We start from the raw sequence: 10,877 nt of genomic DNA, 5'->3' as shown, positions 1-10,877 counted from the left end.
CTCTCTCTCTCTCTCTCTCTCTCTCTCTCTCTCTCTCTCTCTCTCTCTCTCTCTCTCTCTCTCTCTCTCTCTCTCTCTCTCTCTCTCTCTCTCTCTCAACACACAAACACCGACGGGAGCTTCAGGGAATATAAAATGTACGTGACAATAAAACAACAACAACAACAATAATATTTACAACAACAAAAAAGGCAAGAACCAAAAATCTGCACACACAGAGAGAACAAATGATATGAGCGATAGGGGTTCCAATACTACTACTACTAATACTACTAATACTGATGCTAATACCACTAATACTATTCTACTTATGGAACTGTAATATATAAACAGAGTGAACGTGCAATCAAATTTAAGTACCGAAAGCAACACACACACACACACACACACACACACACACACACACACACACACACACACACACACACACACACACACACATACACACACACAAGCAAGGTCCCAGATGGTTTGCACATTTTTACAACATTTTCCAGGAATATTCATCATTCAGGGAACATGCAGGGGGCTCCGGCAATAGCGCGATTTTTACCGCGAGCGTCCGGTTGCATCAAAACAGCACCAAGACCCAGGGCTGAGGCATCTGTATAAAGTGTAAAAGGGACGTTGTAGTCCGGGAATGCCAAGGCTGGAGCGTTGACTAACGCTGACTTCAAGTCTGTAAAACTCTTGTGTTGTGGGGCATTCCAATGAAAAGGTACCTCTTTCTTTAAAAGTTGCGTTAGAGGCGAAGCGATTTTGGTAAAACCTTGTATGAAAGGCCTATAGTAGCCGGACAACCCAAGGAAAGACCGAACGTTTCCGACGGTTTGGGGTTGCGGAAAATTCTTTATGGTCGATATTTTATCGTCCATCGTGTGGATACCATCTCCATCAACAGTGTGGCTTAAAAAGGTGATTTTCGCCTTTAAAAATTCACATTTAGTCAGCTTGCCCTTAAGGCCAGCGCCTCTGAGTTTAAGCAGAACCGCTTCTAGTTTAGCTAGGTGACTGGCGCCATCCTTGCTGCAGATGATTAAATCATCTAAATATGCATAGACTTCTTTGCCTATCATGTCTGAGAACAATGTGTTGATCATCCTCTGAAAAGTAATGGGTGCGGTTTTGAGGCCGAATGGCATTCCTAACCATTCAAAATGACCGCTAGGGGTCCTGAAGGCTGTAATCTCTCTGGATTCAGCTGCCATCGGCACCTGCCAGTACCCACTTAAAAGGTCAAGACTACTGAAAATAGTATTCCCTTGCCCCAGGGACATTAACAAGTCACCTAAAACAGGCAGAGGGTACCTATCATCCTCAGTCACCTCATTTACTTTCCTAAAATCGATGACAGGCCTGAAACTTCCGTCCTTTTTAGGGACCAGAAACAAGGGCGAGTTCCACGGAGATCGGGAATGCTGAATAACACCCTGGTCCAACATATCTTTAATCTGTTCATCTACAACCTGCCTTTGACTGTGTGGGAGTCTGTATGCAGGAATGTACACCGGTTTGTTGTCGGGTTTAACCCTAATGTTGTGTTCTGTCGTAGCAGTCGCACCTAAAGGTTCACCGGGCAGGGCAATGACATCACGATACTGATGTAAAAGCTTCAGAAGCGGGCCCTTAAGCTCGGGATAATCGACCACTTTGACTAAAGAATCGACAGATGAGGCCTGACAAGATGTATCGCCGGCGGCGGGTTGACCCACTGCGCCGACGCAAGGCCGCTTTAACTCTATAGGGTCTGGGGACACCTGTCCGTCAAACTCTAAAGCGCGACCCAAAATGACTCCATTTCTGAGTTGAACTGGACCGCCAGTGGCATTAACCACTAAAGCTACCTACCTCGCGCACCGTGTTAAGGGTGGACTCTATCGCTAGCGTGTTGACACGACTAGGCCCTTCTAGGCAGATGTCACAACCTACGTTGGCGTTAGGGACTGACACGGGGACGTGCATTGCGGTTCGTTGAGGGATTTCGTGATTCCCCACGACTATCGCATTGACATTTTTCCATCCCCTGCAAACGTCAGCTGGTGTTGGTGGTTGACCATGAAGTGAGGTGGTGCCCGCGCCATGCACCGGCACCGTGGAAAGAGTCGGCACGGTATGCACTACCGACTCAGGAGAAACACTTTCCCGACCCTTGATGGGTATTTCTTTTTTTTCCCAGGGAGAAGCGAGGCGCACAGGTTGATCCATGGCCTTGAAACACCTCCCTTGAAACCTTACTGTATTACTATCTGGAAGTATTACCATGCGGTTAGACCTCAGTGACGACAACCCAAGAAGACCGTCAGACGGCAGGGAAAAGTTTGACGTCACTTAAAAATCAAACGCATGACAGGGGTGTTTCGTCCCAAACTCACTGGCAAACTCACCAACCCCAGGATGTTAAGCCTGTCGGCGGTGACACCGCAAAGGCTCAGGTCCGAGGGTCGTAGCTGGTAGCGGCCTCCCCGCGACGCGCGTTTCAAAGCTAAGTATGTCCTTTCAGGCAACACATTAACCGCCGCGCCGGTGTCGACCGCAAATGACGCTTGTAGCGGACCCAGCTTGACTTTAAGCGCCATAATTTCAGGCTGACTGCACGCGGCCACAACAGATTCATACAAGCTACTATTGTCAGCCTGCACTGCAGTCTCGATTTCCTCCCCCCCACGGGTTGCTACCCTGGGTCGGTTTTGGAGGGGCGCTCGGCTTCCCCCAACCCCTTCACGAACTTTCCTGCTCGCTCTTTCTTTAACTGTAGCACAGAGAAACACTCCTCTGTGGTGTGTCTACCAGTACCGTGGACAAAACAGAACTTGCCAATGTGGTAGCCCGCGGCTCGAATTTTTGAAGCGGCCGGGGTCTTCTGAGAAGCAGATTTGCCTGACATCGGCGAGCCTCCCTTCTCCCTATTAGCCTTGCGATCCCGCTGACGTTTTACACAATAGTCAACCGTATGACCGTCGCGCTGACAGTACGAACAGTGGCGCTTAGGCTTTTCGGTGGTGGCCGCCACCACTGATGAGGACGCGCTAACATTAGCGGCCTTCTGGTCGACAGAGGCTACAGCGGGGACTGGCGCTCCGTCTTTCTCCTCCATCTTAGTTTTTATTTTAAGCATGAAGTCGTGCAACTTGTCAGCGGGCCGTAGGCTAGGGATAATGAACTTTTTCGAAACTGGCCCTTGATGACAGCCATGTATACAAAAAATTCCAAAAATTTGAGAACATTTGATAGAGACATATTCTCTCCCTTTGTCCAGCCACCAGCTTTCAAATATGAGCCCAGATCAGTAGGCAACCGATAGGCGTCTACTTGTCCGGCTAAAAACCCTTTACTCTCCACAGCTGAAATCAATTTGGTCACATAATACGGAAGGTCCAGTGAGAACAGCACAGCGCCGGGTGGCGGCGTCTCACTACCACGACACAAAAAACGTCCTGGCAAAGCAAAGCAAATTAATCAACGAACTATAAATGTCATGAGACGTTAACTAGAGATTAATTCGCGGCAAAAATAAATATAACAACAAAAAATACAACAAAGTAATCCCAGATTACATGGTCTTGCTAGATAACATAAAGTGCAACATTATATCCATGACGAACTGAAGTACCTCTTACCGACCGGTGCCAAAACCAGAGCTGACAGAACGTGACGGGAGAAAAAGAGTTATTTTAGCTAAGAAATACAGACAGTGGGGCGATGTCAAGTGGCGCAGTGATGGGACAGTGCCAGCACAGTGGAGAACTATGCCACACAGCCATAGATGTGACTCAGTGATTAACTAGGTAGCTCATCTGATTTGAATCCAATAGAAAATCTTTGGGCGAATTTAAAACGAAGATTGCGAAAGTTATCGGTACTACTCACCTCCGCACGGTTACCTCATCGATAACCCTCCTCCAGCCGGCGGTAAAGAGGGCATGGCAGAAAATTAATCCTGCCACACTGCAAAGCCTCGTCAGTTCCCTTCCCACCCGACTTGGTGAGTGCAGTGAGCTTAGGGGGATGCTTGCACACTGCCAGGACGTGGTAAGTGATCATATTCTAAATTTTTTAACTAATATTTGTGTGTTTAAGTCTGCGGCAAGTCGCGCCACTTTCACTTGCGCCGACTATTGTTGGCATAGTCGGACTCAACTAAACGTGCGGTTGTGGGCGGGTTCAGTGTACGGGAGCCCTTGTACAGCTTCGTCGCGCGTCTCCTAGCCATCGGTGTAGAAATTTTCTAATAAAAGTAAAACCATGGCAAATATGATCAGCCAGTATTTATACACATCTAATCTTAGTATTATAACGTATGAAAGAACAGTTAACTTATTATGGATATGAAATTGATGAGCATATAAAGAAACGTGGCATATATATTTTACAGTGTTGCTAAATATATGCTATATTTATTATTGAGTTTCCCTTACGTTTTGAGATGGGTAAGTAGTTTCACAATTATATTTAGATTATATCGTGAAGAAATGTACGTTAAAATAAGCTGACATAAGTATGAAAAAAAAATCAAATTCTTTGGCGGTAACACTCCCGGCCACCACCCAGACACTCCCGGCCACCAACCAGACACTCCCGGCATCCACACAGGTGGAGAGATTTTTTATTCGTATAATTTCCCACAATTTCTGTTTTATAACATAATACATCTGGTTGAATTTAAGGAAGAGAGAGAGAGAGAGAGAACCAACGTGGAGTTAAAAACGTGGCAACACTGTACTCCCGCTTATTCCCTAAAGACCTACGTCACAGCCGCACGTTTGGCTGAGCTGGACTATAGGTGTGCGTGTATGTACAGTACAGTATGTGTATATACGTATAAACGTGTAGATGTAACAGTGAAAATGAGTTATGCACCTGCTTATCCTCCCTCTTCTCACCTGCCGACATCACCTGACTCACCTCCAATCCAGTTAACTGGAATCCACTTAAAGCTCTCCTCCTCCTCCTCCTCCTCCTCTTCTTCCTCGTCCTCCTCCTCCTCTTCCTCCTCTTCTTACTCCTTTTCGTCTTCCTCCTCCTTCACCACCTCCTGTAATTTTGCCTATAACGTCTTTTCCCTCTCCTCCTTCCCTTCTTCCTGCTACTTTTACTCTTTTTCGTTCTCTTTCATCCCTAATATATAATTTTTCTCTTCGTCATTCACATTCCTCTTCTTTAGACATTTTCTTATATCTCTTCAACATACTCCTCTCCCCATTCTCTTCCACAGTATTTATCTTGCTCTCGATCCTTTTCACTCCTCCTCCGGCCTTGTCCTCCACCTCCTCCTATCACTATCTCCGCACACTCTTTCCCTCCTCAAGGCCTCGCATAACTGGCAGAGTAATCAGTTTTTCTCACCTGTCGGAGCCACCTGGGAAGCCGTGAGCAGCCAGATGTCAAGAGTCCACACCTATACACTCACACACCTTCACGCCCGCACACCTACACGCCCACAGACTTGCACGCCCACACACACACACACCAGGTCAGGTGCAACTTGAGTGTCCTTTTGTTGGAGTTCACATAAAATTTGATCCTCTTCACTATGCAGTTTCAAGTCGCAGTTTTTCTCTCTCTCTCTCTCTCTCTCTCTCTCTCTCTCTCTCTCTCTCTCTCTCTCTCTCTCTCTCTCTCTCTCTCTCTCTCTCTCTCTCTCTCTCTCTCTCTCTCTCTCTCTCTCTCTCTCTCTCTCTCTCTCTCTCTCTCTCTTCTTCCTTTCTTCTAATCTTTCTCTCTTCCCTCCTCACTTTCTTTTCCTCCTGAGTGCTTTTCAAGAAAGAGGAAGGGAGGGAGGGAAGGAGGATGAGCAGAAGGGGAAGAGGGAGAGAGAGGAAGAGAGAGGAGAGAAGGAAGGAGGAAGAGAGAGAGAGAGAGAGAGAGAGAGAGAGAGAGAGGAAGAGAGAGAGGAGTCAAACCAGGGGTGGGCTGCGTTTCTAGATATTACACACACACACACACACACACACACACACACACACACACACACACACACACACACACACACATATACACACACACACCTCCTCCTAAACCTCCTCCTCATTCTCCTTCTCCTTCTCCTCTTCCTCTTTCTTTTCCTCCTTTCCTTCTTCATATGCCCCATTTCCTATTTTTTACCTTTTTATTTTAATCTTCCATCTCCTCTCCGATTCCTTTCCCCTCCTTTCTCTTTTCCTCTTGCTCCTTCTCTTCCTCCTCCTCCTTCTCTTCCTCCTCCTCCTTCTCCTCTTCCTCATTCATCTGTTTCTCAAAGATTCATCGACATTTTAGGATTTTTTCCACGCTCCTTTTTTTTTCCCTTACGTCTCTCCTTTCCTTCCTTTGCTCCCTAAACTCATTGTGTGTTTTATTTTACCCTTTATTTATATTTTTAACTCGACCTTTGTCATGTTTTGTGGTTTGACTTCCCTGTATCTCACTCATTTTATATTCCTTCTCCTCCCTTCAGCCATCTCCTTGCAGTCCTTTTTTGCTCCTCCTCATCCTTTCCTTCCTTCTCTTCCCTCTCCCCTTCCCATTCCTTCACCCCTCCTCCTCTTCCTCTCCATCGCGGGAATATCACTCTCCGGCAGCTGCGGGGCATCGCTGACGTGGCCTGGCGGGGGAGCTCTTTCCTGCCCTGCCCGCGCGTTATTACTCCCCCTCGCCGCGACCATTCTTGCCCTTCACATGCTCGTGCTTCTCTATAATTACCACCACTACTATTATTACTACTACTTCTGCTACTGTTACTGCCCCTCTAACTGCTATTACTACGACTGTTCGAAAGGTTGTGTCCGAGATATGGGTACATTGGGTACAAATAAGTGCTGTTCATGACGTTATCGCGTGCCCTTAGCCTGCCACTACTGCTACTACTTCCCTGACTGCTATTACTACTACTACTGCTACTCAAAAGATCGTGGCCGAGACATGGGTACAAGTAAGTGCTGTTCATGACGTTATCGCGTGCCGAGGATCAGAATCACGCGTGGGATCCGTCAGTCGTTATTTAGGTTCCAACTCTCGACATGGGCGGCACTTAAGGAGCAGAAAAAGGCTTAAGAGGCGCTCCTATAATATTTAAGTGCCCAACACGCACTTCAGGTTCCCTCAGAGCCAGCCAGAGAGTACGGAGACACTGTAATGGCAAACACGGGTATCAGAGTTAGTGTGTTTATCGAGCAGGGAAGGTTTTGGGATCGTACTGGTTTGTGATGGATCACTGTGGTTCATGTTCCACACCCTCGCTGGCGGCATGGTTCTGGCGTGTGGTGTGGGCGTGTGGTGTGGGCGTGTGGCTCACTGGCTAGCTCTGCCTTTTTCTTTTATTTCGTGTTACTTTTTGTTTTCTTTTACTTCGTGTTTTTTGTCCTCTTTCACCTTTCTCTTTTGCTCTTTTTCTTCTCAGTTATAGTTCTTCCTTCAGTCCTTTTTCATAACTATTAGTCTCCTGCCATCTCGTCTTGCCTTTTTTCTTTTTTTTTTCATTACTTCGTGCTTTTTGTCCATTTTTCTAATTTTTTTTTTCTCTTATTGTTTTTTCCTCCAGTCCTTTGTCTGAACTTTTATTCTCCTTCCCTCCCATCGCAGTTTTGTTTTCCTTCCTTCTCTTCTTCACCTTCTTCAGCTTTCAACATTCATTACCTCTGCGTGCTAATAACTTTTCTAATATAACTTCTCTAAGCTAATCTCTCTTCTAACAGAGACACGCCAGTCCTCGTCGACAGACCGACTTGGTCGGCTAGATTTTGATCGCCGATAGAGTCGGTCTGTCGGCTCCCTGCTACGGGTCGCCTTTGGCAAAGGCCCGTGCTCCCTCGTGCAAGAGGGAGCAATCTCCCCCCCCCCCCTCTCTCTTTTAACAGTGTCTTTCGATAACATAAGTTAAACCCTTTATCACCTTCCTCTAACTGAATCTTCCCTATATACTGCCCCTTCATATTTGCTCTTTTCCCTATTCCCTTTCATCTCTTCGCCTCCCCCCTTTGTCTTAAGACACCAGACGCCGATAACAGGCTCAGTCATGCTGGTGAAAAAGTTATAGGTACTGGGCCTGTCAAGCTGTTCCAGGGACAACGGGTATGGCATCCTGGAGGCTGGGGTACAGGCGAGATCTTTGGAGGTAGAAACATCTTGGGTACATGCAGCCTTGTGTGGACCGAGGCTGGCAGAAAAGCTAACATCAAAAAGAACAACACAACTCTACGATTCCTACCACCACAACCACCATGGCTATTACTACAACATCTACTTCTGCACGACAGCAACCACTGTTACCGCTATAACCAATCCTTCCTTTCATCCTTTACCTCCGCACAGCAACGGTCCACCCTCAACCTTCCTGCCGCAGCCTTTAGAAGCACGGGACAGAACAGAACAGAGCCTCAAGTACTTACCCGGCCGAAGCAGCGTGTCTGTGTGGCGCCGAAACACTGCATCACGGAGGGAGAGAGGGAGGGAGGGAGAGCAGGTGTGAGGTGTGAGGCTGCCCCGTCTGTCTCCCCTCCACTAACCCCCTCAAGATGCTCTCCTCGTCCGCCGCTCGCTGCCTCTGTACGTGTGAGGAATGCTGTCATGAGGAGATTGGTAAATGGTTGACGGAGTAATTATATAACTAGGTAATTAACGAGCTAACTAATAAATGAATTAATAAATACATAAATAAGTGGATAAATAAGTATAATAATAATGACAAAAATAGTAAAGGCAACGCAAAAACAGACCAAAGGATAATATTGTTAAAAGGAAGATAGACCGATAAAGATAAATCTAGATATAGATGGATAAAAAAAAAATGTGAAAGAAAAAATAAGGAAAACAAAACTTAAATATTGGGGATAAAACGATCTTTACAACAACTCTAATAATTATAATAATAATAATAATAATAATAATAATAATAATAATAATAATAATAATAATAATAATAATAATAATAATAATAATAATAATAATAATAATAATAATAATAATAATAATAATAAACACGTGCCTTTTGACCCCGTGACCTCCACTGCCTCGCCTCGCGGAATTTATGACTGACCAAGCTGTGAAAAATGAGGCGATGGAAAGAAGGGAGGAATGAGGCGGAGGAGGAGGAGGAGGAGGAGAGGAAACGAAAGAGAGGAGAGAGGATGGGAGAGCAAGGCAGGGGCAGAGGGACGGAGAGAAGGAAGGGAGGAGAGAGGTGGAAGTTGATGGCTGGGGAAGGGGGAGGGGGGTGGAGGGGGAGAGATGGGGAAGGGAGGGAAGGGGAAGGAAAAGGAGGATGAAGAGCAATGTATCATTACTCTGAGGTGGCGGAGGAGGGAGGTGAGAAGCTGTTGTTGCTGTTGTTGTTATTATTGTAGTTGTTGTTTGAAGTAGTGTTAACGAAGATTTTTAGTCTTACGTCCATTCGTTTTCCTGCTAACTAAATAACAAAACACACTTGATATCTTTTCGTCTTATTTGGAGTCTCGTTGGCTGTTCTTAACCTAAAGCCCCATCGGAGCAGCTCTTCTTAACCTTCACGCGACACACGCAATCCTTCTGTGATTGATCTGATTCCAACGCCTTCCTAACACATGCTGTTATCAGGCTAAACTTAATTGTCTAAATCTCCTGTCAATCATGTCTAACTTTCTGCCGAACTTAACCCCCAACAACATGTACTTCAGCCTAATTTTCTTTCATCTCTCCTGCCAGCAACCCTTCAGCCAATATGGTGCAAAGTCTTACACTGTCAGGTCACCTTTTGGCTCTTGTCTGCCCAAATCTCCTGTAAATTCATTATTCTCCAATCAACTTGACTCTGACTCCCCCCTTCGTCTAATAACACTACTACCAATATAATGCCAAACTAAAAATCAACTTACACTGTCAGGTCAACTTTAATGAAGCTTTTATCAGCCCAAATCCCTTGGAATGTCATGTCCAAACTCCTACCAGCCTAAAATCCCATCAATTTGACTGGGACCATTTCTTAACCCAACTCTGTAACCCTCTCAACTATTCCAAACCTCTAAACTCCCGTCACCTCAAAATGAGACACATATTAACGTACTTCTTCCAGCCACATCACAACCTCCCAGCCACCACGTCAACCCACCACGTGAAACCACTGACAAGCCCACCAACCCTCTAACCATTCAACCACTCGTCACATCAAAATTAAACCCCTATCAAGTTACGCCTTCCAACCCCATCACCACCTCCTTGCCACCCCATCAACCCACCCATACTACTACTGCTACTACTACTACAACTACTTCCCATTGTGTTTGTACGTGCGTAGAAAAGTTGTACCGGTAGGATAATAGATAAAGAGTTGTAATTAAGAATGAAAAATGCAACAGTAACACAGTCTTGGGGCTCTCTCCTTACGCCTCACGCCCCTCACAGCCCCCCGCCGCCGCCGCCCCACCGCCACTCGTCAGGGTCAGCGAGTGGCACCCGCGAGACCAAGACCGCAGCGGCGGCCAGTAGCAGGGCGAGGCGGTTGTGCCGCCACGCCGCCCCCAGCCTCGCCAGGAAGCCGCGGCCGCCGCCACGCTCCTCTTTGCCTCCAGCATTGCCCCGCCCAGCCTCCTCCTCTGCGTCTTCTTCAAGAGTCTCCCATCCACTCTCATCCGAGTCTCCGGGAGTCTCCCGTTCACACTTCTCGGAGTCTCCGTCCTCAGACTCACATTCACTCTCCCTATCTGTGTCTTCAGCAGTGTCAAGTCCACTCTCCTCGCCTGAGTCACCTACACTCTCCTCTGTGCCTTCTTCGGGAGTTTTCCATGCACTCACATCTGAGTCTTCTTCGGGAGTTTTCCATGCACTCACATCTGAGTCTTCTTCGGGAGTTTCCCATGCACTCACATCTGAGTCTTCTTCGGGAGTTTCCCATGCACTCACATCTGAGTCTTCTTCGGGAGTTTCCCATG

At 46.7% G+C, this 10,877-nt stretch overlaps 1 protein-coding gene across 1 annotated transcript in view; it reads right to left on the bottom strand.

The window, feature by feature from the left end:
• Positions 1-10,284: 10,284 nt before the first annotated feature.
• The window catches only part of LOC126996845 (uncharacterized), a 1,341-nt gene continuing 748 nt past the window's right edge, over positions 10,285-10,877 (bottom strand). Inside the window, exons 1-2 of the mRNA XM_050857764.1 lie at positions 10,777-10,877; positions 10,285-10,704 (exon numbers count right to left, since the gene is read on the bottom strand). The exon at positions 10,777-10,877 is cut by the window's right edge and continues 748 nt beyond it. Of these exons, the coding sequence (XP_050713721.1) occupies positions 10,345-10,704; positions 10,777-10,877 (461 nt within the window). The 3' untranslated portion in view covers positions 10,285-10,344. The remainder of the gene's footprint in view (positions 10,705-10,776) is intronic.

The sequence above is a fragment of the Eriocheir sinensis genome, chromosome 1 (genome assembly GCF_024679095.1).
Source record: "Eriocheir sinensis breed Jianghai 21 chromosome 1, ASM2467909v1, whole genome shotgun sequence".
NCBI lineage: Eukaryota > Metazoa > Arthropoda > Malacostraca > Decapoda > Varunidae > Eriocheir > Eriocheir sinensis.
Note: the sequence above shows the minus strand (reverse complement) of the source record. Positions and strands in the feature narration are given on the sequence as shown.